This window comes from Hylobates moloch, unplaced genomic scaffold (assembly GCF_009828535.3).
Source record: "Hylobates moloch isolate HMO894 unplaced genomic scaffold, HMol_V3 SCAFFOLD_15, whole genome shotgun sequence".
Classification (NCBI taxonomy): domain Eukaryota; kingdom Metazoa; phylum Chordata; class Mammalia; order Primates; family Hylobatidae; genus Hylobates; species Hylobates moloch.
Window position 1 is genome coordinate 61,506,382 of NW_026652290.1, and position 24,371 is coordinate 61,530,752.

General features: G+C 36.8%; 1 protein-coding gene across 2 annotated transcripts in view; it reads left to right on the top strand.

Annotated features, from left to right (window-relative positions):
* Positions 1 to 24,371, top strand: part of WDPCP (WD repeat containing planar cell polarity effector) — a 496,574-nt gene that overhangs the window by 323,936 nt on the left and 148,267 nt on the right. For both annotated transcript variants that reach the window (XM_032178078.2, XM_032178079.2), the window contains exon 14: positions 4,788 to 4,890. In XM_032178078.2, coding sequence (XP_032033969.1) covers positions 4,788 to 4,890 — 103 coding nt within the window. The remainder of the gene's footprint in view (positions 1 to 4,787; positions 4,891 to 24,371) is intronic.

The following is a 24,371-nucleotide window of genomic DNA, read 5'->3' on the forward strand; positions in this document are numbered from 1 at the left end:
GATTCTAAACAAGTAGCATATAGTAAATAGTCCACTAGTCTGTTAGAACCATGATAGCTAGGCATCTGGCCAGGGGTACATCCATGTTTTACAGAGCCTGAAGCTGATATAATTTGAGGAATTTTTTTTTTAAGAAAAAGGGTTTACATTTTCAGATACAAAATTAGATACCAGAAAGGACTTCTACAAGTAAGAGGTAATGAAGCTTAAGCTTCATTAGCTTCATGGAAAATCCATCTCTGTATCTGGCACATAGTAAACATTGCATAGTTATTTGTGGAATGATTTTTGATTAGCTAATATCTGTTGATTAAAACTAATGTTACAGTGAGTATGACTACCCTGCTGGTGGCCACTTGTTTGCAATTTCTTCAGTATATTTAGACTTAACAGTACCTTAGCATTAGTCTCAATGAGCTTTACTCCATGTCCATTATTCCTGTATGTGCTAGCCTACTCAGGTAAAGGACAGAAAAATGAAATATACAGCCAAGTGGGTTTTATTTTCTTGATTCATTTAGACTATGACCATTTCCCAGACATTTGTTGTCTTAATCCGTTTTCTGCTGCTACAACAGCATACCATAGACTGGGTAATTTATAAAGAAAACAGATTTATTCAGTTAACAGCTCTAGAGGCTGGGAAGTCTGAGAGCATGGTGCTGGGATCTGGTAAGAGTGATCCCATGGTGAAGGCTGGAAGGCAGAGTAAACACATGAGACAGAGAAAGGAAATTGGGCCAAATTCACTTTTACAACAAACCCATTCTTTTGATAACTAACCCACTCCTGTGATAACAGCATTAATCTGTTCATGACAGCAAAGCCCTCATGACCTAATCCTCTCTTAAGGGCCCCACCTTCCAATACCATTGCATTGGCAATTAAGTTTCAACATGTGTTTTGGTGGGACATTCATATCATAGCATTTAATTGTGTAAATCCAACATTTAAACTAAATTCCTAGGCTAAATCTATCAAAAATTATTAAACAAAGTCAGAAGATAGCCACTCGAGAGGCAATATAGATACTAGATATGTCTTTCACCAGATCTTAAAGCTTAATTAACTCTGTCAGGCCTCAGGGGCATGAAATTACAGAGATATACTCTTGAATGCATTTTGCTTAAGTCCACATTCAAATATATGAATAATGAGGAGGTCCACAAGTGAATCAGCAAATACATGGACTGCATAGTACGTTTCCAAACAGATTATGAAATTAAGACTTTCATGGGAGAGATACAATATCAATTTAAGAACTATTAATGTTTGCCTTCTTAGCCAGTACCTGTAGTCCCACCTACTCAGGAGACTGAAGCAGAAGGTTCACTGGAGCCCAGGAGTTTGAATCTAGCCTGGGCAAAGTAAAACACGATCTCTTTTATTTTTATGTTTTAATTTGCCCTCTTCAAATTGATGACCCCAATTCCCTAGAACTTTTTTTAAAATACAGGGGAGAAATCAGAGAATTAAGGAAGAATGCAAAAATAAGAGACAGAAAATGTTCCAGAAATCATTTGTTGACCACAGATCTTATAGCCCACACTTACTTCTAAACATAAAGTACTCATAATAGTACCACAAATAGAACCATCTATATATGGGTATGTTTCTTGTTTCTTTTTTGTTGTTGTTTATATGGCTGTATATCAGTGTTCTATAGTTTTAAAATTAACTAGAATAAGTTTTAGATATTCTTGACCATTTGTTTTGACCTATTAATTTTAAGATCAATTTATCAAGATGAGGGGATTTTGATTAGAACTCCACTGAGTTTTACAGAATATATGGTGTCAGAATTGAAATCTTTATAAATGTATGGTCTTCCTAGATATAAGCATGTGTATGTCTGTATTTTAATCAGATGTTCATTTATGTTCTTTAGTAATGGTTGGTAATGTCTTCTCAAATGTATTGCATATTTTTTGCTTTCAATAATAAATACAAATTTTATCAAAGAACAGAAAACAGGGAAAGCCACCTAACTCATTTTATAAGGCCAGTGTAGTCTTGATACCAGTCAAGGGTAGTCCAAGTAAACAACGTCACAGACTATTCTTAAGAGCATAGATGTAAAAATCTTAAATATTAGCAAAGTTGAAAAAAGTATATTATTTTCAACTTACCAAATTCTCTGAATATAAGGATCTATTATGAAAGTATCATGCTATTCTTGGATTAAAAATTAAAAACCACATGATTATTTTGATTGTACATTTTAGTTGCCCCCAGTTTTTCACTGTTATAAACAATGCTTTAATTACCAATCTTGGACACTGTCCCATCATTTCCTTAGGAAGATTTACCAAAAGTATATTTTAAATTATGATATATTGTTAAAATACAGGGCCAGCAAACTTTCTCTACAAAGGGCCAGATAGCAAATATTAGAGATTTGTGAGCCAAGAGGCAAAACTGAAGTTATCCTATAGGTACTTATATAATAAGACAGAAAATTTCCATAAATCTTTATTGACGAAATTAAAAGAGGACAATTTTTGTGATATAGCTCTACATATGTGAAGAATGGAATCCTTTTCAGAGGAGGTAACATTTCACTTAATTGGGTTTGAAAGCTGGTGTTTCCTATCATCAAAATCTTTAGCTAACGTTCATCTGTTAATGCTTATCTACAATGAGATTTTACATATTTCACCTTCGAAAATGTCTTTCCACATATGTAAGTACTGCCAAATACTGATATCAATCCATGAGTATATGCTTTTAATTGAGTATATTCAACAGACTGGCAGGCATTTTTAGAATTCTATTAGCTAAAAGGCTAGAATGCCTTTTAGCATGTCATTACATTGCAAATCACTTCCAATTAAAGTTCCTCAACTGCACAGTTAAATGGATTTTGGAATATGTAAATTTCCTTTGCACTTGCATCAAGGTCTGAAAAACACTGCTGTAGTTTGAAATCAGAAAATATATTGCTGAAAATTTGTGTAGGAATGGAGATTAAAAAAAAAAAAACAGGAAAAAAAAACCTTTCGACAGTGCAGGAAGTATGTGATGCAGCCTGACATTACTTGCAATTCAAACAATGTTCTCGTTGAAATGAAATGACTTTATCACAGTATGTTTCACATATAAGCACTGTTTTACATTGTAACTTTAGCTTGAAACCTTTTCAAATCTGCAGCAAAAGCTAATTTCAAAGCCACTCAGCATTCCATAGCAGTGATTGAGCACAGTTCTTCCAACCATTAGAAATGTAAAAACCATTCTTAACTTGAGGACTGTATCAAAAGCAGGCTAGATTTGGTCCATGGGCCATAGCTTACTGATCCTTGGCTCTATAAAGTCTTAACCTGCCGGGTGTGGTGGCACACGCCTGTAATCCCAGCGCTTTCAGAGGCCGAGGCGGGCAGATCACAAGGTCAGGAGTTCGAGACCAGCCTGATCATCATGGTGAAACCCCGTCTCTACTAAAAATACAAAAGCCAGGCGTGGTGATGCGTGCCTGTAATCCCAGCTACTCAAGAGGCAGAGGCAAGGGAATCACTTGAACTGGAGAGCCAGAGGTTTCCGTGAGCCAAGATCATGCCACTGTACTCCAGCCTGGCAACAGAGTGAGACTCTGTCTCAAAAAACAAACAAATAAATAAATAAATAAATAAATAAATAAATAAATAAATAAATAAATAAAGTCTTAACCAATTATATTCCCAGTAAGTGTTACATGCCTGTTTTCCCAAAACTTTGCAACCTGCAATTATTATTTGCTTTTAAAGATTTATCCAATTTGAAATTACATTTTTCAGCTTGCATTTATTTGCATAAGGTCACATATCTTTTAATGATAAGCCATTTATATTTATTTCTTCACTGTAAACTTGTTGTTCATATTCTTTTCCCATTTTTATTTCAATAAAATTTTCATTCCAACAATCATTCTGCATAGCAAAAAGAGATCTAAATCCGTTTTAGTGACTCCACTTGTTCAGTATTACTTTTCACTGTTTTCTCCCACACATCCAACACTCCTTCCATATCGAAAGATCTGCCATTGTCTGAGAGAGTTGTGTTTTCTCAAACTTCTCTGCATATCTGCAGCAGATATCATTCATTCCCTGTCACCTTTTCTCCATTTTCCTTCTCTTACAGTAACTCTTATTCACCCTTCAAGACTACCATCAGAGATCAGTTCCTCCTCTTTGGCTCCATAGCACTCTGCACATATGTGCTATAAAATCTATCATACCTTTTTGTAATTAACTACTGGTTTACAGTGGTCTCCCCACTGGGCATACAGCTTTTTGAGATATGGTATTATAATTGATCGCCATACTCCAAAACAGTGCCCAGCACTTAGTCGGTACTAATTATTTGAGTTCAAAATACTAGTAATATTAATAATAACAAATATATGCCAGATGCAGCAACAAATCTGTTTAGTATCCCTTTTATCGTGCTTAACATAATATACAATTAAAATTTGAAGAGACACCCTTGGATATTAATGTCTTACCAAAGAAAAACAGCAATTAACATTTTTATTCCCTGACAAAACTATGTCAAACACTTTATTAAAAACTTGTATTTTTCCTCACAGCTTAAAATAATTTATTTAAATACTTGCCTTTAGTTATAGCTGTGATCTCCAATTCAGAAAAATTTGCTTATACTAGAAAACTAAGAAACTTAAAATACAGAAAAGAATATTTACAAACTATTTCTATTTTGTAATCTGGACAATAAGTTTCCTTCAAAATCCTCCTTGTAACTTGAGCAAGATTAATTTTGAATCAATCTTTTATTTTGCTTTATTTCCTCAGGATATTCATTACCTTGCACTAGATAAAGGTGAATTGGCACTAGCTGAAGTGGCAAGAAAAAGAGCTAGTGACATTGATGCAGAATCAATAACCTCTGGGGTTGGTAAGAATTAATGCTATTTTTAAGTGCTTTTTATTTTAATCAATAGTATCATTTCTATTTATGTTTGGAGGACATGGTTGGTTAATTTGAATTACTTTGTTTGTAAAGACAGTGCCTTATAAAAAGAAGAATTAAGCCTTGACAAACAGCACAATGTTGATACACAAGTTGGAATTGTGTTTATGTGAAAATTTCTAATCAGTGATTACTATAGTCATCATTTAGCAAAAAGTCGAAAGTATATTCTTTTCATAAGATTTTGGGAGAAAGAGCTTAGTATTATCATAGTGCTGTTACTAAAATTAACCAGTGCAGAAATTTATATAATCCTTTATTTATACGTAGACATGTCATTTCTCAAAAGAATTCTCTCCTATATCAGGCAAAGTATTTCATATGAGATTTTGGGTTTGATGGGTGATTGTTTTTGTTTAGAAGCTGCTAGAATCATTTTAAACCGTAGTATTCTGAAGAAGACAGATCGAAGCCTTAGAATGAATTTAAAAGTCCATTTAAATTTTATAACATAAAAAAATGAAAGTTTATAAAAAGTATTGTAATATCAACACTAACATCTTTTTTTAACACAGTTTATCTAATGCTGCTAAATTGAGCAATATTGATACTTAGAAATCCAATTCCTTTTCTTCCTGAGTATTCATTATTCTTAAATTAGGCAAAGAACCCTCAGGATTGTACTAGAATTCATTTTTCTGTGGAACTCCTCTGAAACAAATAAATTTTAAAAAGATTTCCACTTTGTAAGTGCTTGAAAAATCTTATACAAGCCTTTCCATTGACAGATCTTGTGCTTTGTTTTTGTAATGCTGTTTGCAGCCAAAGGGACCAGTTGTCAGCTTCTCTCTGATGCCACCACATAGATCTAATCTTCAAGGTGGTACTGAAGGACTCAAAGCCATTCCAGCAGGGTAGCTCTAAACTTGAATACGAGGGCTGACAGGTACTAGCAAGATAATTCCATTCTCCTTCCCCCATCCTGAAAGAGTTCCAAATTGATTAGACCACTTTCATATCTCCGTTTCTAATGGATAAGGAATACTCACTATTAATGCAGTATTGGATAAGAATAACTGTAATTGACCTATGACTATATCTTGTTACTTTCCAGGGAGGGATATTAATGTGTGTACTACTACTAATAATAGCACCTAATATTTATTGAATGTTAAGTTACAGATAACTAATTTTCAGCACAACTCTGTGAAGTAAGTACAATTTATATTTGCTATGAGAAGTCACTTCTAACTAAATGATGAAAGCATACCATGTTTAGAGGAATGATGATGTTATATGATGGGGAAATACCCTCCATCCCTATCCCTCTAGCCATTTAGGAAAACAAAGCAGGAAGTTAAGTCATAGCCAATTTTCTGGGAATTTTCCTTAGTTGTCCTGTACCCTGCCTTTTCTTCCAGGGTATCAGATATAATGAGGACCATCTTTGCATTTTAAAGCTATTTAAAACTAGTAAGAGTGAAAGAGAATGTGAAGAGATTATCACAAAATTTCAGCAAAATGAAGAAACTCCCCAATTCACCAAAATGCATCTCATTTCCTGTGTATTCTCTGATGAGGTTATTGTGGCCAGCTGATAATTCCTAGCCAGAAAGCTTAGTGTACCCACTTTGAGCCCTGCGTCATTTCTAGCAAATATATTTTCACTGATACCCTGTGACTTCCCTTTTCTCAGCCTTGTCTCAGGCCTCAGCCTTTGACCTAGATTACTGTGTTTTGACAAAGATACGATTAAATAACATCAGTAACTTTCAAGAGGTTGCCCCATTATGTGAATGTTCTACTCTAGTTTTGCTGCAGAAAACTGGGTGATTCTCACTCATAATTCCAAATGGAATTAACAAAGAATTTCTTGTTTCCTCGTCATGGTCTCTACCTACTTCTTTTTTGCAGCCCACATCATGCTGGGGAAAGCTAATTTTCTCTCAAATTCCCTCAATTTAATTCAATTATTCTCTTAAACTTATCCCAAAGCTGAAAGTTATTAAATTTTTGGCTTTCAAAGTGGTTCTCTGATGCAAGCAAGGAGCCAAATTATGTAAGATAGCGAAAGAGTAGTTCCATTTACATGGGAAAGTCTGTAAAAAAGCATCAGACATAAATACTGTCACCATAGTTAAAAGCAAGAGGCGCCAAAGGAAAAGCTGGATGATGATAATCTGAACAATTTGGTAATTTTTAAAACTTTTTATTGAAGTCTAACATGCATACAGAAAAGTGCACAAAACATAAGCATGTGACTCAATGAATTTCACAAAGTGAACACATCCTTGTAAACAGTATCCTGACGAAGTAACATATGTTACCAGGACCCCAGAAGCCTTCCTATACCCACTTCAAAATGCCATAATCTCAGCCCAACTGTCTAGATTTGTAACATTATAGACTAATTTTGCCTTTTTTCAAACGTAAATGGATTCATACCTATATTCTTTTGTATTTGGCTCCTTTTATTCAACATTACAAATCTGAGAATCTTTCATATTGTTGCATATAGTTATAATTCTTCCACTCTTATTGCTGTATGACAATATTCCAATGCATGAATGTACTTCAATTTATTCTACTTTAGATGGATATTTGGGTTGTTTCAAGTTTGGGGCTAATGTGAATAGTGTTGCTATGAACATTCTTGTGTATGTCTTTTAATGGACATAGGTACACAGATCTGTTTGACTGTGCCTAGAAGTTTAGACTGTGACATAATGCAGCCTTAGTAGCTACTTCCAGTTTTCCAAAGTAGTTGTTAACAATTTCCCTTCTCACCAGCAGTATGTAAGAGTTCCAGCTTTGGCCATCCTCACTGATGCTTGATATTGTCTCTCTTTTTCATTTTAGCCATTCCGGTGGAAAAGGTATTGTAATTTTGTATATGTGACAGTGTAATATTTAGGCTGTTTCTGGACCATGTTCTATTTTATTACTCTGTTTGTCTATACTTGCACAAATATCTCACTGCTTTAAGCAACTCTGGCTGTCAATGTTATTATTTAGTAGTGCAAATTGCCCAGCTTTGTTCTTTAAGATAGACTTGGCTATCCTTCCATATAAATCTCAAAATCAGCTTATATCCTGACTCAAGGAAAAAAAAAAAAAACAGCTGGGGCTGAAATTCTGGTTAGAATCTCATTTAATTCATAGATATATTTGGGCTGAATTTATTTCTTTATAATATTGTTTTCCAATCCATGAATATGATCTATCCCTCCATTTATTTAGGTCTTCTCTATTTCTTATAAAAAATGTTTTGTAGTTTTCATAATAGTGGTCTTCCACATCTTCCTTTAGATTTAAGTATTTCTTTTTCTCCTTTGTATGTGGTAATCTTATTTTTAAATTTCATTTTCTGTTTTATTTCTGGTATATATACAATTGACTATTGTATATATTGACCTTATATCCAGCAATAAGTGATAAATTTGCTTATTAATGCCAATAGTAAATTCTTTTGAATTTTCTGCACCCAAATCATGTCATCTGGAAATGTGTTAGTCTCTTTGCATTGCTATAAAGGAATACCTGAGACTGAGTAATTTATAAAGAAAAAAGGTTTATTTTGGTTCAAGGTTCTTCAGGCTATATGAGAAGTATGGTGCTGGCATCTGCACCTGGTGAGGCCTCAGGAAGCTTCAAATCGTGGTAGAAGGTAGAGGGGGAGATGCCATATCACATGGTAAGAGAGGAAGAAACAGAGAGAGGAGGAGGACCCAGGCTCCTTTAAACAACTAGCTCTCATGTGAACTAACAGCAAGAACTCACTTCTTACCATGGGGAGGGCACCAAGCCATGTAAGAGGGATCTGCCTTCATGACCCAAACACCTCCCATGAGGCCCTACCTCCAACATGGGGGATTACATTTCAATATGAGAGTTGGAGGGGACAAACATCCAAACGATATCAGCAAATAAGGACATTTTAATTCCTTCCTTTTTAGTTCTTATGCCTTTTACTTCTCTTTCCTTATTATTGTACTGACTAGAAGCTCTAGTATAAAGATAAGTAGAAGTTGTGACTGGCATTATTTTCTATTTCTTCATTCTTAGGGAAAGCTTATAATAATTCACCAGTTAGCATAAAGTTTTCCCCAGGTTTTTAATAAGCCTTTTATTCATATTAATAAAGTTCCCTTCAGTAACTAGTTTGCTAAGAGTTTCTATCACGAATAGGTACTGAATTTTATCGAATACTTTTCCTGTGCCTATCAAGATTATCATGATCTTTCTCCTTTGTTCTATTAATATAGTGAATTGCATTGATTTTCAAATGGCAGACTAACCTTACATTCCAGAATAAATACTTCTTAATTGTGATGATGTATTTTTACATATTCCTGCATTTCATGTACTATTTTGAAATGTTGGCATTTACATTCATGAGGGATCAGTCTTACAGACTCATGGTTTTGCTTCAATATCTCTGCCTAGTTTTGATATCTAGATTATTGTGACCTAATGCCTAAATGTCAGACATTCTAGAAAGGATGCATTTGAACATGTAATAGTACTTTATGATCCAGCTATTTATATATGGCATATGTAAAACTTCCTACAACTTAAAAATTTTACATTAATCTTGACTGTATTAATGTGAATATTTTGGTTGTAACGTTGTATTAAATTTTTGTAAAATATTATCATTTGAAGAAACTGGATAAAAGAGACATGGGACCTCTCCATTATTTCTTAGAACTGCATATTAATATATAATTATCTTTAAAAGTTTAATTTTCAAAGTTTATATTCATATAGTGTCCTATGTTAACTACTGTAACAAACATTACCTTATTTGGTCCTCCCAAATTATCTCTAAAGGAGAAACTACTCTATTGGTGAATTTTTTAGAAGCTTTTTTCTTTAGTAATTTCAACTTTTATTTTAGATTCAGGGGGCATATGTGCAGGTTTGTTACATGGGTGTATTACATGATGCTAAGATTTGAGGTATGAATGATCCCCATCACCCAGGTAGTAAGCAATAGTACCCAAGAAGTAGTTTTTCAGCCCTTGCTCCTTGCCCTTCTATTAGTCCCCAGTGTTTATTATTCCCATCTTTATGTCCATGTGTACCTAATACTTTACTCCCACTTACATATGAGAATATGTGGTATTTGGTTTTCTATTCCTGAGTTAATTCACTTACAATAATGGCTTCCAGCTACAACTATGTTGCTGCAAAGGATGTGATTTCAGTCTTTTTTATGGCTGTATAGTTTTCCATGGTATATATATACTACATTTTCTTTATTCAGTCTATCATTGATGGGTTCCTAGGTTGATTCCATGTCTTTGGTATTGTAAGTAGTGCTGTGATGAACATACAAGTGCATGTGTCTTTTTGGCAAAACAATTTATTTTCCTTTGGGTATATACCCAGAAATGGGATCAACGGGTTGAATGATAGTTCTCAGTTTTTGAGAAATCTCCAGACTGTTTTCCACAGTGGCTGAATTAATTTACATTCCTACCAGCAGTGTATAAGCATTCCCTTTTCTCCACAACCTCACAGCATATGTTATTTTCTGACTTTTTAACAAAAGCCATTCTGACTGGTGTGAGATGGTATCTCATTGTGCTTTTGATCTGCATCTCTTTGATTAGTGACATTGAGCATTTTTTCATGTTTGCTGACTGCTTGTATGTCTGCTTTTGAGTAATGATTGTTCATGTCATTTGCAGGCTTTTTAATGGTCTTATTTGTTTGTTTTTATCTTGTTGATTTTAAGTTCTTCATAGATTCTGCTTATTAGTCCTTTGTTAAATGCATAGCATAGTTTACAAATATTTTCTCCCATTCTGTAGGCTGTCTGTTTACTTTGTTGATAGTTTTTTTGATGTGCAGAAGCTCTTTGGTTTCATTGGGCCCCACTTGTCAATTTTTGTTATTGTTGCATTCATTTTTGAGGACTTAATCATAAATTTTTTACCAAGGCCAATGTCCAGAAGGACGTTTCCTAGGTTTTCTTCTAGGATGCTTATATGGTATGAGGTCATACATTTAATTATTTAATTAATCTTAAGTTATTTTTTGTATATGGTGAAAAGATATGGCTAGCAAGCTATTCCAGTACCATTTATTGGATAGGGAGTCCTTTCCCAACTTCTTTTCTTGACTGTCAAAAATCAGATGCCTGTAGGTGTGTGGCTTTATTTCAGTGTTCTCTATTTTGTTACATTGGTCTCTGTGTCTGTTTTTGTACTAGTACCATGTTGTTTTGGTTACTGCAGACTTGTAGTATAGTTTAAAGTTGGGTAATGGTGATCCCTCCAGCTCTGTTCTTCATGCTTAGGATTGCTTTGGTTATCTGGGCTCTTTTTTGGTTCCATATGAATTTTAGAATGGTTTTGTTCTATTTCTATGAAAAATGACCTTGGTAGTTTGATAGATACAGAGTTGAGTCCATAGATTGCTTTGGGCAGTATGGACATTTTAATGATACTGATTCTTCCAATCCATGCACGTGGAAGTTTTTCCATTTGTTTATGTCGTCTGTGATTTCTTTCAGCGGTACTTTGTACTTCATTCACTTCGTTGGTTAGGTGTATTCCTATGTATTTTATTTTGTTTGTATATGGATATTGTAAGTGGGATTATGTTCTTGACTTGGCTTTCAGCTTGAACGTTATTGGTATATAGAATGGCACTGATTTTTCTGTTGATTTTTGTATCCAAAACTTTACAGAAGTCATTTATCAGGTCTAGGAGTCTTCTGGTGAAGTCTTTAGGGTTTTCTATGTACAGAATCATATCATCAGCAAAGAGAGATAATCTTTACCTATTTGGATGCCTTTCATTTCTTTGTCTTCTCCTGATTTCTCTGGCTAGGACTTCCAGTACTTTCTTGAACAGGAATGATGAGTGTGGGCATCTTTGTCTTATTCCTGTACTTAAGGGGAATGCTTCCAGCTTTTGCCATTCAGTATGATGTTGGCTATGGGTTTGTCATAGATGGCTCTTACTTTGAGGTCTGTTCCTTCTATGCCTAGCTTTTTGAGGGTTTTTCATCAAGAAGGATGTTGGATTTTATCAAAGGCTTTTTCCATGTCTATTGAGATGATCATATGCTTTTTGTTTTTAATTCTATTCATGTGGTGAATCACGCTTATTGATCTGCATATGTTGAACCAACCTTGCATCCCAGGAATAAAGCCTGCTTGATCATGGTGAATTAAATTTCTGATTTGCTGCTGGGTTCGATGTGTTAGAATTTTGTTGAGGATTTTTGCATATATGTTCATCAGGCATATTGGCCTGTGGTTTTCTTTTTTCATTGTGACTTTGCCAGGTTTTGGTATCAGGGTGGTTCTGGCTTCATAGGATGAGTTATGAAGGAGTTCCCTCCTACTTGATTTTTGGAATAGTTTCAGTAGGATTGGTGCAAGTTCTTCTTTGTACATCTAGTATAATTCAGCTGCAAATCCGTCTGGTCTGGGGCTTTTTAAAAATTGGTAGGCTTTCTGGCCAGGCACGGTGGCTCACCCCTGTAATCCCAGCACTTTGGGAGGCCGAGGCGGGCAGATCATGAGGTCAGGAGATCGAGACCATCCTGGCTAACACGGTGAAACCCCGTCTCTACTAAAAATACAAAAAATTAGCCAGGTATGATGGTGAGTGACTGTAGTCCCAGCTACCTGGGAGGCTGAGGCAGGAGAATGGCGTGAACCTAGGAGGTGGAGGTTGCAGTGAGCCGAGATCATGCCACTGTACTCCAGCCTCGACAACAGAGCGAGACTCCATCTCAAAAAAAAAAAAAAAGGCAGGCTTTTTATTATTGATTGAATTTGATAACTTGTTTATTGTTCTGTTCAGGGTTTCACTTTCTTTCTGGCTGAATCTTGGGAGGTTGTGTTTTTCCAGGAATTTATCTATTTCCTCTACATTTTCTAGTTTGTGTGCATTGAGATGTTTGTATTAGTTTCTGAGGATCTTTTGTATATCTGTGGGATCATTGATAATATTACCTTTGTTATTTCTGATTGTGCTTATTTAGATTATCCTTTTTTCCTTTGTTATCAAACGAGTGGTCTATCATACCTGTTTATCCTTTCAAAGTATAAACTTTTGGTTTCGTTCATTCTTTTTATGGATTTTTGGATCTCAAGTTCATTTAGTTCTGCTCTGATATTAGTTACTTCATTTCTTCTGCTATCTTTGGGGTTAGTTTATTCTTGTTTTTCTAGTTCCTCTAGGTGTGATGTTAGATTGTTAATTTGAGATCTTTCTAACTTTTTGGTGCAGGCCTTTAGTTCTATAAACTTTGGAGAGATCTTTTTTGTATAGGCAATGAAATGAGGTTACAGTGGAAATGCTCCATAAATTGCAAAAAATTGAGAGCCACTGCTCTATAGCAATTCTAATCAGTTTTCTATGGATATAGTTCCCAGATTGAACTCCTTAATATAATAGTGCCATAAAACACTCAGTAAAATAAAATATATATGGCTAAATACTTGAAGGATATATTAAGACAAACTAATTTCTTTAAAAATTTCTGGTGTACATGAAATGTTCTCAGAAATCACAAACTTAACTATTTATCTTAACATTTCCAAAAATTTTGACCATACAACCCTCATCTTTCTCATCATTCCAGGCAAGAGCTATAAATTCATAGAACTTGAGATTTTTATAATTCACATGGGGAAACTTATAGCTTAATTGCACAGCTGTAAATCTTTATCCTTGCTAATAGGCTTAGCATGATGGTACTAGCTATTAAAGTAATAATAATCATTCAATTGAGGTAAAGAACTCAGATATTTATACTGTTATTATAGTAGTCTCCCCTTATCTGCTAATTTCCTTTCTGTGGTATCAATTACCTGCAGTCAACCGCAGCCCAAAAATATTATATGGAAAATTCCAGAAATAAATAATTCATAATTTTTAAATCGTGCACTGTTGAGTAGTGTGATGAAATCTCACACTGTGCTATTTTGTTTTGTCCAGGATGTGAATCCCTTTGTCCAGTGTACCCACACTGTATATGCCACCTGCCCATAAGTCACTTAGCAGCCATCTTGGTTATAAGATGGACCGTAATGGTGTAGCACTGCTTGTATTCAAGCAACCTGTATTTTACTTAATAATGACTCCAAAGCACAAGAGTAGTGATGCTGGCAATTCAGATATACCAAAGAGATGCACCTTATGGTGCTCTCAGTAAATAAAAAGGTGAAAGTTATCAACTTAATAAGGAAATATATCATATGCTGAGCTTGCTAAGATCTATAGTACATTACATACGAATCCTCTATCCATGACATTGTGAAGAAGGAAACAGAAATTCGTGAGTGGTACTGTTGCACCTCAAACTGCAAAAGTTACAGCCACACTGTGTGATAAGTGCTTAGCTATGATGGAAGTCATTAAATTTGCAGGTGAAAGACACAAACAGAAAGGTGTTCGAATTGGCAGCCATCAGATTCGGTAATATCTGCTATTTCAAGCATTCACTGGGGGTCTTTGAACATATACCCCATGGATAAAGGAAGACTACCATACCTGGAAAATTCCTCTCCCATCAGCCTCTTCCTTCTTTCAGTTCCACACTCTGAGTGACATACAGCAAAATTTCAGAATAGGAAGCTCTTTGTCCTTGTTACCCCACAGTTACATAAAAAATCAGAGGTAAAGACGTGCAGCTGGTAATGTCTCAGACTTTCTTGACAAAACTGGAGAGATTAAATAAGCATTCTCATGAGGGGTTATATTGCCAAAACCCATGATCACTGTAGAGGCTAGATAAAATATCTTATTAGGGATTATCTATGCTACAGGCATTGTCTAAAGAACTTGCTGCAGAACACCTTGGTATGTAGGAGTCAAACATCCGTCATCATGTCAGTTTTGCTTCAAGATGACATCACTGTTGCCATGCAACTGGCCATTTTCTTAAAGAAATGAAGGCATTCAAAAGCAGCCATGTATACAGGGGAATTGAGAAAGCCACACATAGGCCCAGTCAACACACATTTCAGAAAAGACCTGAGAAGACCATATGCTTTTACCTCAGGCCACTTCCTATGCTCAGAGCAAACCTAGCTAATTAGTGGGACTGTCCCAGCACACAGCTAGTCTGCAAAGTCCGGGAGAGATGGTTTTTTCAAATGCCCAGTTTCACACACACACACACACCCCACAAGGCATACAAAGAAACAGGAAAACATGGCCTATTCAAAGGAGCAAAATTAATTGGTAGAAATCAAACCTGAGAAAGCACAGACATCTTACTAACTAGGCAAAGTCTTTAAAACAGCTGCCTTAAATATGTTCACCATACAAAGAACTAAAGAATATAAAAAAAAAAACACACAAGAGCAAAATGAAAATATCAAAAAAGAAAAATTATAAAAAGGAACCAAACAAATTCTGAAGCAACTGAAAAGTCCAATAACTGAATTTAAAAATTTAATAGAGAAGTTCAAGGTTTGAGCAGGCAGAAGAAAAAAAATCAGCCAACTTCATGATACAATATTTGAAATGATCAATTCTAAGGACCAAGAAGAATTACGAAAAGTGAACTAAGCCTATGAGGTTTATGGGACATCATCAAATATACCAATATATACATTATGAGAGTCCCAGAAGGGGAAGAGAGAAAGGATCGGAAAGATTATGTGAAGAAATAATGACCAAAACCCTCCCAAATTTCAGGAAATACATGGATCCACAAATCCAAGATGCTCATTGAACAGAGAAAGGATCAGAAAGATGATTTGAAGAAATAATGACCAAAACCCTCCCAAATTTGAGGAAATACATGGATGCACAAATGTAAGATGCTCAATGAACTTCAAGTAGAATCAACCCAAAGGACACCTTATAATCAAATTGTCGAAAGAGAATCTGCAAGCAGCAAGAGAGAATAAACTCATCATATACAAGGGATTCTCAATAATAAGGGATTCTGACTTCTCAGCAGAAGCTTTGGAGGCCAGAAGGTGTAATTAAAGTGCTAGAAAAAAAATAAAGATTAACCAAGAATTATATGTCCAGGAAGACTGGGCAGTCAAATATAAAAACCAGTATTATTATAATTTTAGTTTTTAACACTACTTATTATTATCAACCTGAATAAAAACACAAAGGCGGAGGAGGAACCAAGATGGCCAAATAGGAACAGCTCCAGTCTACAGCTCCCAGCATGAGCGACGCAGAAGATGGGTGATTTCTGCATTTCCAACTGAGGTACCGGGTTCATCTCACTGGGGAGTGCCAGACAGTGGGTGCAGTGCACCGTGTGCGAGCCGAAGCAGGGCGAGGCATCGCCTCACCCAGGAAGCACAGGGGTCAGGGAATTCCCTTTCCTAGTCAAAGAAAGTGGTGACAGACGGTACCTGGAAAATTGGGTCCCTCCCACCCTAATACTGCGCTATTCCAACGGGCTTAAAAACGGCACACCAGGAGATTATATCCCGCACCTGGCTCGGAGGGTCCTACACCCACGGAGTCTTGCTGATTGCTAGCACAGCAGTCCGAGATCAAACTGCAAGGTGGCAGCAAGGCTGGGGGAGGGGCGCCCACCATTGCAGAGTTGTTTGATTAGGTAAACAAAGCCTCTGGGAAGCTCGAACTGGGTGGAGCCCACCACAGCTCAAAGAGGCCTGCCTGCCTCTGTAGCCTCCACCTCTGGGGGCAGGGCACAGACAAACAAAAAGACAGCAGTAACCTCTGCAGACTTAAATGTCCCTCTCTGACAGCTTTGAAGAGAGTAGCGGTTCTCCCAGCATGCAGCTTGAGATCTGAAAACGGGCGGACTGTCTCCTCAAGTGGGTCCCAGACTCCTGAGTAGCCTAACTGGGAGGCACCCCCCAGTAGGGGTGGACTGACACCTCATACAGCCGGGTACTCCTCTGAGACAAAACTTCCAGAGGAACGATCAGGCAGCAGCATCTGCGGTTCACCAATATCCACTGTTCTGCAGCCACTGCTGCAGATACCCAGGCAAACAGGATCTGGAGTGAACCTCTAGCAAACTCCAACAGACTTGCAACTGAGGGTCCTGTCTGTTAGAAGGAAAACTGACAAACAGAAAGGACATCCACACCAAAAACCCATCTGTACATCACCATCATCAAAGATCAAAGGTAGATAAAACCACAAAGATGGGAAAAAAACAGAGCAGAAAAACTGGAAACTCTAAAAAGCAGAGCACCTCTCCTCCTCCAAAGGAACGCAGCTCCTCACTAGCAATGGAACAAAGCTGGACGGAGAATGACTTTGACGAGTTGAGAGAAGAAGGCTTCAGACGATCAAACTACTCCGAGCTACAGGAGGAAATTCGAACAAATGGCAAAGAAGCTAAAAGCTTTGAAAAAAAATTAGACGAATGGATAACTAGAATAATCAATGCAGAGAAGTCCTTAAAGGACCTGATGGAGCTGAAAACCAAGGCACGAGAGCTACGTGATGAATTCAGAAGCCTCAGTAGTCGATGCAATCAACTGGAAGAAAGGGTATCAGTGATGGAAGATGAAATGAATTAAATGAAGCGAGAAGAGAAGTTTAGAGGAAAAAGAATAAAAAGAAACAAAGCCTCCAAGAAATATGGGACTATGTGAAAAGACCAAATCTACGTCGGATTGGTGTACCTGAAAGTGACGGGGAGAATGGAACCAAGTTGGAAAACTCTCTGCAGGATATTGTCCAGGAGAACTTCCCCAATCTAGCAAGGCAGGCCAACATTCAAATTCAGGAAATACAAAGAACGCCACAAGGATACTCCTCGAGAAGAGCAACTCCAAGACACATAATTGTCAGATTCACCAAAGTTGAAATGAAGCAAAAAATGTTAAGGGCAGCCAGAGAGAAAGGTCGGATTACCAACAAAGGGAAGCCCATCAGACTAACAGCTGATCTCTCTGCACAAACTCTACAAGCCAGAAGAGAGTGGGGCCAATATTCAACATTCTTAAAGAAAAGAATTTTCAACCCAGAATCTCATATCCAGCCAAACTAAGCTTCATAAGTGAAGGAGAAATAAAATCCTTTACAGACAAGCAAATGCCAAGAGATTTTGTCACCACCAGGCCTGCCCTAAAAGAGCTCCTGAAGGAAGCACTAAACATGGAAAGGAACAACCGGTACCAGACAGTGCAAAAACATGCCAAATTGTGAAGACCATCAAGGCTAGGAAGAACCTGCATTAACTAATGAGCAAAATAACTAGCTAACATCATAATGACAGGATCCAATTCACCCATAACAATATTAACTTTAAATGTAAATGGGCAAAATGTTCCAATTAAAAGCCACAGACTGGCAAATTGGATAAAGAGGCAAGACCCATCAGTGTGCTGTATTCAGGAAACCCATCTCATGTGCAGAGACACACATAGGCTCAAAATAAAGGGATGGAGGAAGATCTAACAAGCAAATGGAAAACAAAAAAAGGCAGGAGTTGCAATCCTAGTCACGGATAAAACAGACTTTAAACCAACAAAGATCAAAAGAGACAAAGAAGGCCATTACATAATGGTAAAGGGATCAATTCAACAAGAAGAGCTAACTATCCTAAATATATATGCACCGAACACAGGAGCACCCAGATTCATAAAGCAAGTCCTGAGTGACCTACAAAGGGACTTAAACTCCCACACAATAATAATGGGAGATCTTAACGCCCCACTGTCAACATTAGACAGATCAACGAGACAGAAAGTTAACAAGGATACCCAGGAATTGAACTCAGCTCTGCACCAAGCAGACCTAATAGACATCTACAGAACTCTCCACCCCAAATCAACAGAATATACATTCTTTTGAGCACCACACCACAGCTACTCCAAAATTGACCACATAGTTGGAAGTAAAGCACTCCTCAGCAAATGTAAAAGAATAGAAATTATAACAAACTGTCTCTTAGACCACAGTACAATCAAACTAGAACTCAGGATTAAGAAACTCACTCAAAACCGCTCAACTACATGGAAACTGAACAACCTGCTCCTGAGAGACTACTGGGTAAATAATGAAATGAAGGCAGAAATAACGACGTTCTTTGAAACCAATGAGAACAAAGACACAACATACCAGAATCTCTGGGACACATTCAAAGCAGTGTGTAAAGGGAAATTTATAGCACTAAATGCCCACAAGAGAAAGCAGGAAAGATGTAAAATTGACACCCTAACATCACAATTAAAAGAACTAGAAAAGCAACAGCAAACACATTCAAAAGCTAGCAGAAGGCAAGAAATAAGATCAGAGCCGAACTGAAGGAAATAGAGACACAAAATCCCTTCAAAAAATTAATGAATCCAGGAGCTGGTTTTTTGAAAAGATCAACTAAATTGATAGACCGCTAGCAAGACTAATGAAGAAGAAAAGAGAGAAGAATCAAATAGACACAATAAAAAATGATAAAGGGGATATCACCACCAATCCCACAGAAATACAGACTACCATCAGAGAATACCATAAACACCTCTACACAAATAAACTCAAAAATCTAGAAGAAATAGATAAATTCCTCAACACATACATCCTCCCAAGACTAAACCAGGAAGAAGTTTAATCTCTGAATGGACCAATAACAGGCTCTGATATTGAGGCAATAATCAATAGCTTACCAACCAAAAAAAGTTCAGGACCAGATGGATTCACAGCCGAATTCTACCAGAGGTACAAAGAAGAGCTGGTACCATTCCTTCTGAAAGTATTGCAATCAAGAGGAGAAGAGAGAATCCTCCCTAACTCATTTTATGAGGCCAGCATCATCCTGATACCAAAGCCTGGCAGAGACACAACAAAAAAGGAGAATTTTAGACTAATATCTTTGATGAACATCGATGCAAAAATCCTCAATAAAATACTGGCAAACCGCATCCAGCAGCACATCAAAAGGCTTATCCACCATGATCTAGTGGGCTTCATCCCTGGGATGCAAGGCTGGTTCAACATACGCAAATCAATAAATGTAATCCAACATATAAACAGAACCAAAGACAAAAACCACATGATTATCTTAATAGATGCAGAAAAGGCCTTTGACAAAATTCAACAACCCTTCAGGCTAAAAACTCTCAATAAATTAGGTATTGATGGGATGTATCTCAAAATGATAAGAGCTATCTATGACAAACCTACAGCCAATATCATACTGAATGGGCAAAAACTGTAAGTATTCCCTTTGAAAACGGGCACAAGACAGGGATGCCCTCTCTCACCACTCCTTTTCAATATAGTGTCGGAAGTTCTGGCCAGGGCAATCAGGCAGGAGAAGGAAATAAAGGGTGTTCAGTTAGGAAAAGAGGAAGTCAAATTGTCCCTTTTTGCAGATGACATGATTGTATATATAGAAAACCCCATTGTCTCTGCCCAAAATCTCCTCAAGCTGATAAGCAGCTTCAGCAAAGTCTCAGGATACAAAATCAATGTACAAAAATCACAAGCATTCTTATACACCAATAACAGACAAACAGAGAGCCAAATCATAAGTGAACTCCCATTCACAATTGCTTCAAAGAGAATAAAATACCTAGGAATCCAACTTACAAGGGATGTGAAGGACCTCTTCAAGGAGAACTACAAACCACTGCTCAATGAAATAAAAGAGGATATAAACAAATGGAAGAACATTCCATGCTCATGGGTTGGAAGAATCAATACCGTGAAAATGGCCATACTGCCCAAGGTAATTTATAGATTCAATGCCATCCCCATCAAGCTACCAATGACTTTCTTCACAGAATTGGAAAAAACTACTTTAAAGTTCATATGGAACCAAAAAAGAGCCCGCATCACCAAGTCAATCCTAAGCCAAAAGAACAAAGCTGGAGGCATCACCCTACCTGACTTCAAACTATAGTACAAGGCTACAATAACCAAAACAGCATGGTACTGGTACCAAAACTGAGATATAGACCAATGGAACAGAACAGAGCCCTCAGAAATAATGCCGCATATCTACACCTATCTGATCTTTGACAAACCTGACAAAAGCAAGAAATGGGGAAAGGATTCCCTATTTAATAAATGGTGCTGGGAAAACTGGCTAGCCATATGTAGAAAGCTGAAACTGGATCCCTTCCTTACACCTTATACAAAAATTAATTCAAGATGGATTAAAGACTCAAATATTAGACCTAAAACCATAAAAACCCTAGAAGAAAACCTAGGCAATACCATTCAGGACATAGGCATGGGCAAGGACTTCATGTCTAGAACACCAAAAGCAATGGCAACAAAAGCCAAAATTGACAAATGGGATCTAATTAAACTAAAGAGCATCTGCACAGCAAAAGAAACTACCATCAGAGTGAACAGGCAACCTACAGAATGGGAGAAAATTTTTGCAACCTACTCATCTGACAAAGGGCTGATATCCAGCATCTACAATGAACTCAAACAAATTTACAAGAAAAAGACAACCCCATCAAAAAGTGGGCAAAGGATATGAACAGACACTTCTCAAAAGAAGACATTTATGCAGCCAAAAAACACATGAAAAAATGCTCATCATCACTGGCCATCAGAGAAATGCAAATCAAAACCACAATGAGATAACATCTCACACCAGTTAGAATGGCCATCATTAAAAAGTCAGGAAATAACAGGTGCTGGAGAGGATGTGGAGAAATAGGAACACTTTTACACTGCTGGTGGGACTGTAAACTAGTTCAACCGTTGTGGAAGTCTGTGTGGCCGTTCCTCAGGGATCTAGAACTAGAAATACCGTTTGAGCCAGCCACCCCATTACTGGGTATATACCCAAAGGATTATAAATCATACTGCTATAAAGACACATGAACACTTATGTTTATAGCAGCACTATTCACAATAGGAAAGACTTGCAACCAACCTAAATGTCCAACAACAATAGACTGGATTAAGAAAATGTGGCACATATACACCATGGAATACTATGCAGCCATAAAAAATGATGAGTTCATGTCCTTTATAGGGACATGGATGAAACTGGAAACCATCATTCTCAGCAAACTATCGCAAGGACAAAAAACCAAACACTGCATGTTCTCACTCATAGGTGAGAATTGAACGATGAGAACAGATGGACACAGCAAGAGGAACATCACACACCGGGACTGTCCTGGGGTAGGGGGAGTGGGGAGGGATAGCATTAGGAGACATACCTAATGTAAATGACGAGTTAATGGGTGCAGCACACCAACATGGCACATGTATACATATGTAACAAACCTGCACGTTGTGCACATGTACCCTAAAACTTAAAGTATAATAATAATAAAATTTAAAAAGATTTAAAAAGAAGAAAAAAACACAAAGGCATAAAAATAATTATAAAGCTCTTTAGTAGGTACTCAATATATAAAGATGTAATTTGTGACATCAATAACAAAGTAGGGGAAGTGACAATGCTTTATAAGAGTTTTTGTATACACTTGAGGTTAACTTGATATCAATTTAAATTAGATTGTTGTAACTTTAGAATGTTATACATAATTCCCATGATAACCACAGAGAAAATAACTATCGAATGTGTACAAAAGGAAATTAGAAGGGAATCAAAACATGTCACAACTAAAAACAAAAGAAGGCAGCAGTGAAGGAAATGTGTAACAAAAATCCTATATGTAAAAAACAAAACAAAACAAACAAACGAAAAACAGCCCTAAGACATAAGTCCTTCTCTATCAGTAATTATAGGTTAACTGTTCGCTGTCTGAAATGCTTGTGACCAGAAATGTTTTGGATTTGGGGTTTGTTTGGTGGTTTTTTTTTTTTTTTTCTATTTTGGAATATTTGCAGGTACATACTGAGATATCTTGAGGATGGTACCCAGGTCTAAACACAAAACACCTCACACACATAGCCTGAAGGCAATTTTATATAATATTTTTGATAATTTTGTGCATGCAACAAAGCTTTCTACATTGAACCATTAGAACATAAAGGTGTCACTGTCTCAGCCACCCATGTGGACAATCTGTGATTGTTTGGCATCACCATCATTCCTGACTGAATTTATATGCTACCAATAAGCAGTCATTTTCATACACATTCATTCATAAGTACTTAAGAGTAAATATATGACATACCATTACTACAGTAAAAAAATGTGTTCAGGATAACTAAGTATTACAGTAGCATCATCAGAATACCTGTTAGCAGCTGTTACACAACAGCAACAACAAACAATGGCAAGCTTTCTGCCTCTACCTACAATGCTGTGTTTTGAGTAAAAGATTACTGCATAGGGAATTTTATTTTTCTAGGTGAGAAAAACAGCAGCAGCAGTTAAAGAGTCCGGAAGCGGGTCATCTAGGGATAAGAATAAATCCTGTTCAATGGCATTTTGAAGTGTTTCCTTTAGAGTTATCTGCCTCATAACAAAGGTTTTTGTCTTACACATTTCTTTTTGGTTTTATAAACTGACATGATTTCTTGTTCATGCTGCTCTAGTCTTTCAATAAGCCCATCACACATTTTCACAATGTCACTTCCAAGCACTTTTTCTGCAGTGTTAACAGTTTCATCATCACTATTATCATAATCACCTTGATTCAGAACCCTTTTGGCTATTTCACCATTGGTCAGTGAATGAACAACTGGAGGCTCCTTATTGGTTTTAAAAACCTCTTCAATATCCACCTCTTCCAGCTTACTGATGGACTCTGAAGGTATATTTGTTGCATATGTAAGGAGGTCAGACGTTTTTCTCTCACTTGACATACAGAATCCTTCAAAGTCACCACCTTGTTTATCATCATCAGTTAACATAATCACAGGCCAGAGATTGTGCCAGTCATGCACAACTGTGTCTCTAGTCATGTGTTCAAAGTGTTGGCAAAAGCATATGTGGCATCCTTCATGCTAAACATCCTTTTGAAAACCTTCTGCACCCATGCCTCTGCTCACTGCTGATAGGATGCTCTTTAAGAAAGTGTTTTTATATTTACTCTTCATTGATCTAAGGATACCCACCCTGGTCACATGGCTGAATTAATGAAGTCACACTTGGGGGAAAATACATGGCATAAACACTTTTTAAAGAGAATTTCAGCTGGAAGATGAGCAGAAGTTATCAAGGAATAACAAAATCTTGCCGTCATCACCCAGGCCAGCTTCCCTGCAAGTGAGCACAAGCCACTGGTATAAAATGTTTGTGAAACCGACCAGGAAAGATGTCCCTGGTGATCCATGCCTTTTTGTTAGCATAATAATGCACTGGTGAGAAATTCACTCCTGGAATATAGCAAGGATGCAAACTTTTGCCTATCATAGCAAGTTTATAATTATGCGGGCCTGCTGTATTAACATATCTCAGCAGAGTTCTTCTGTCATTGGTATCCTTAATTCATATAGGGGCTGTCTCACCTGGGGCAGTAACAAAAACAGTGATGTTTCATCAATATTATAGACTTGTTCTGGTGATTTTTATTTCTGATGACCTTAGTGAACTCGTCAGTGAATTTGTCCACTGCTTTATAATCAGCAGATGCTTTATCACCACAAATTTTTAA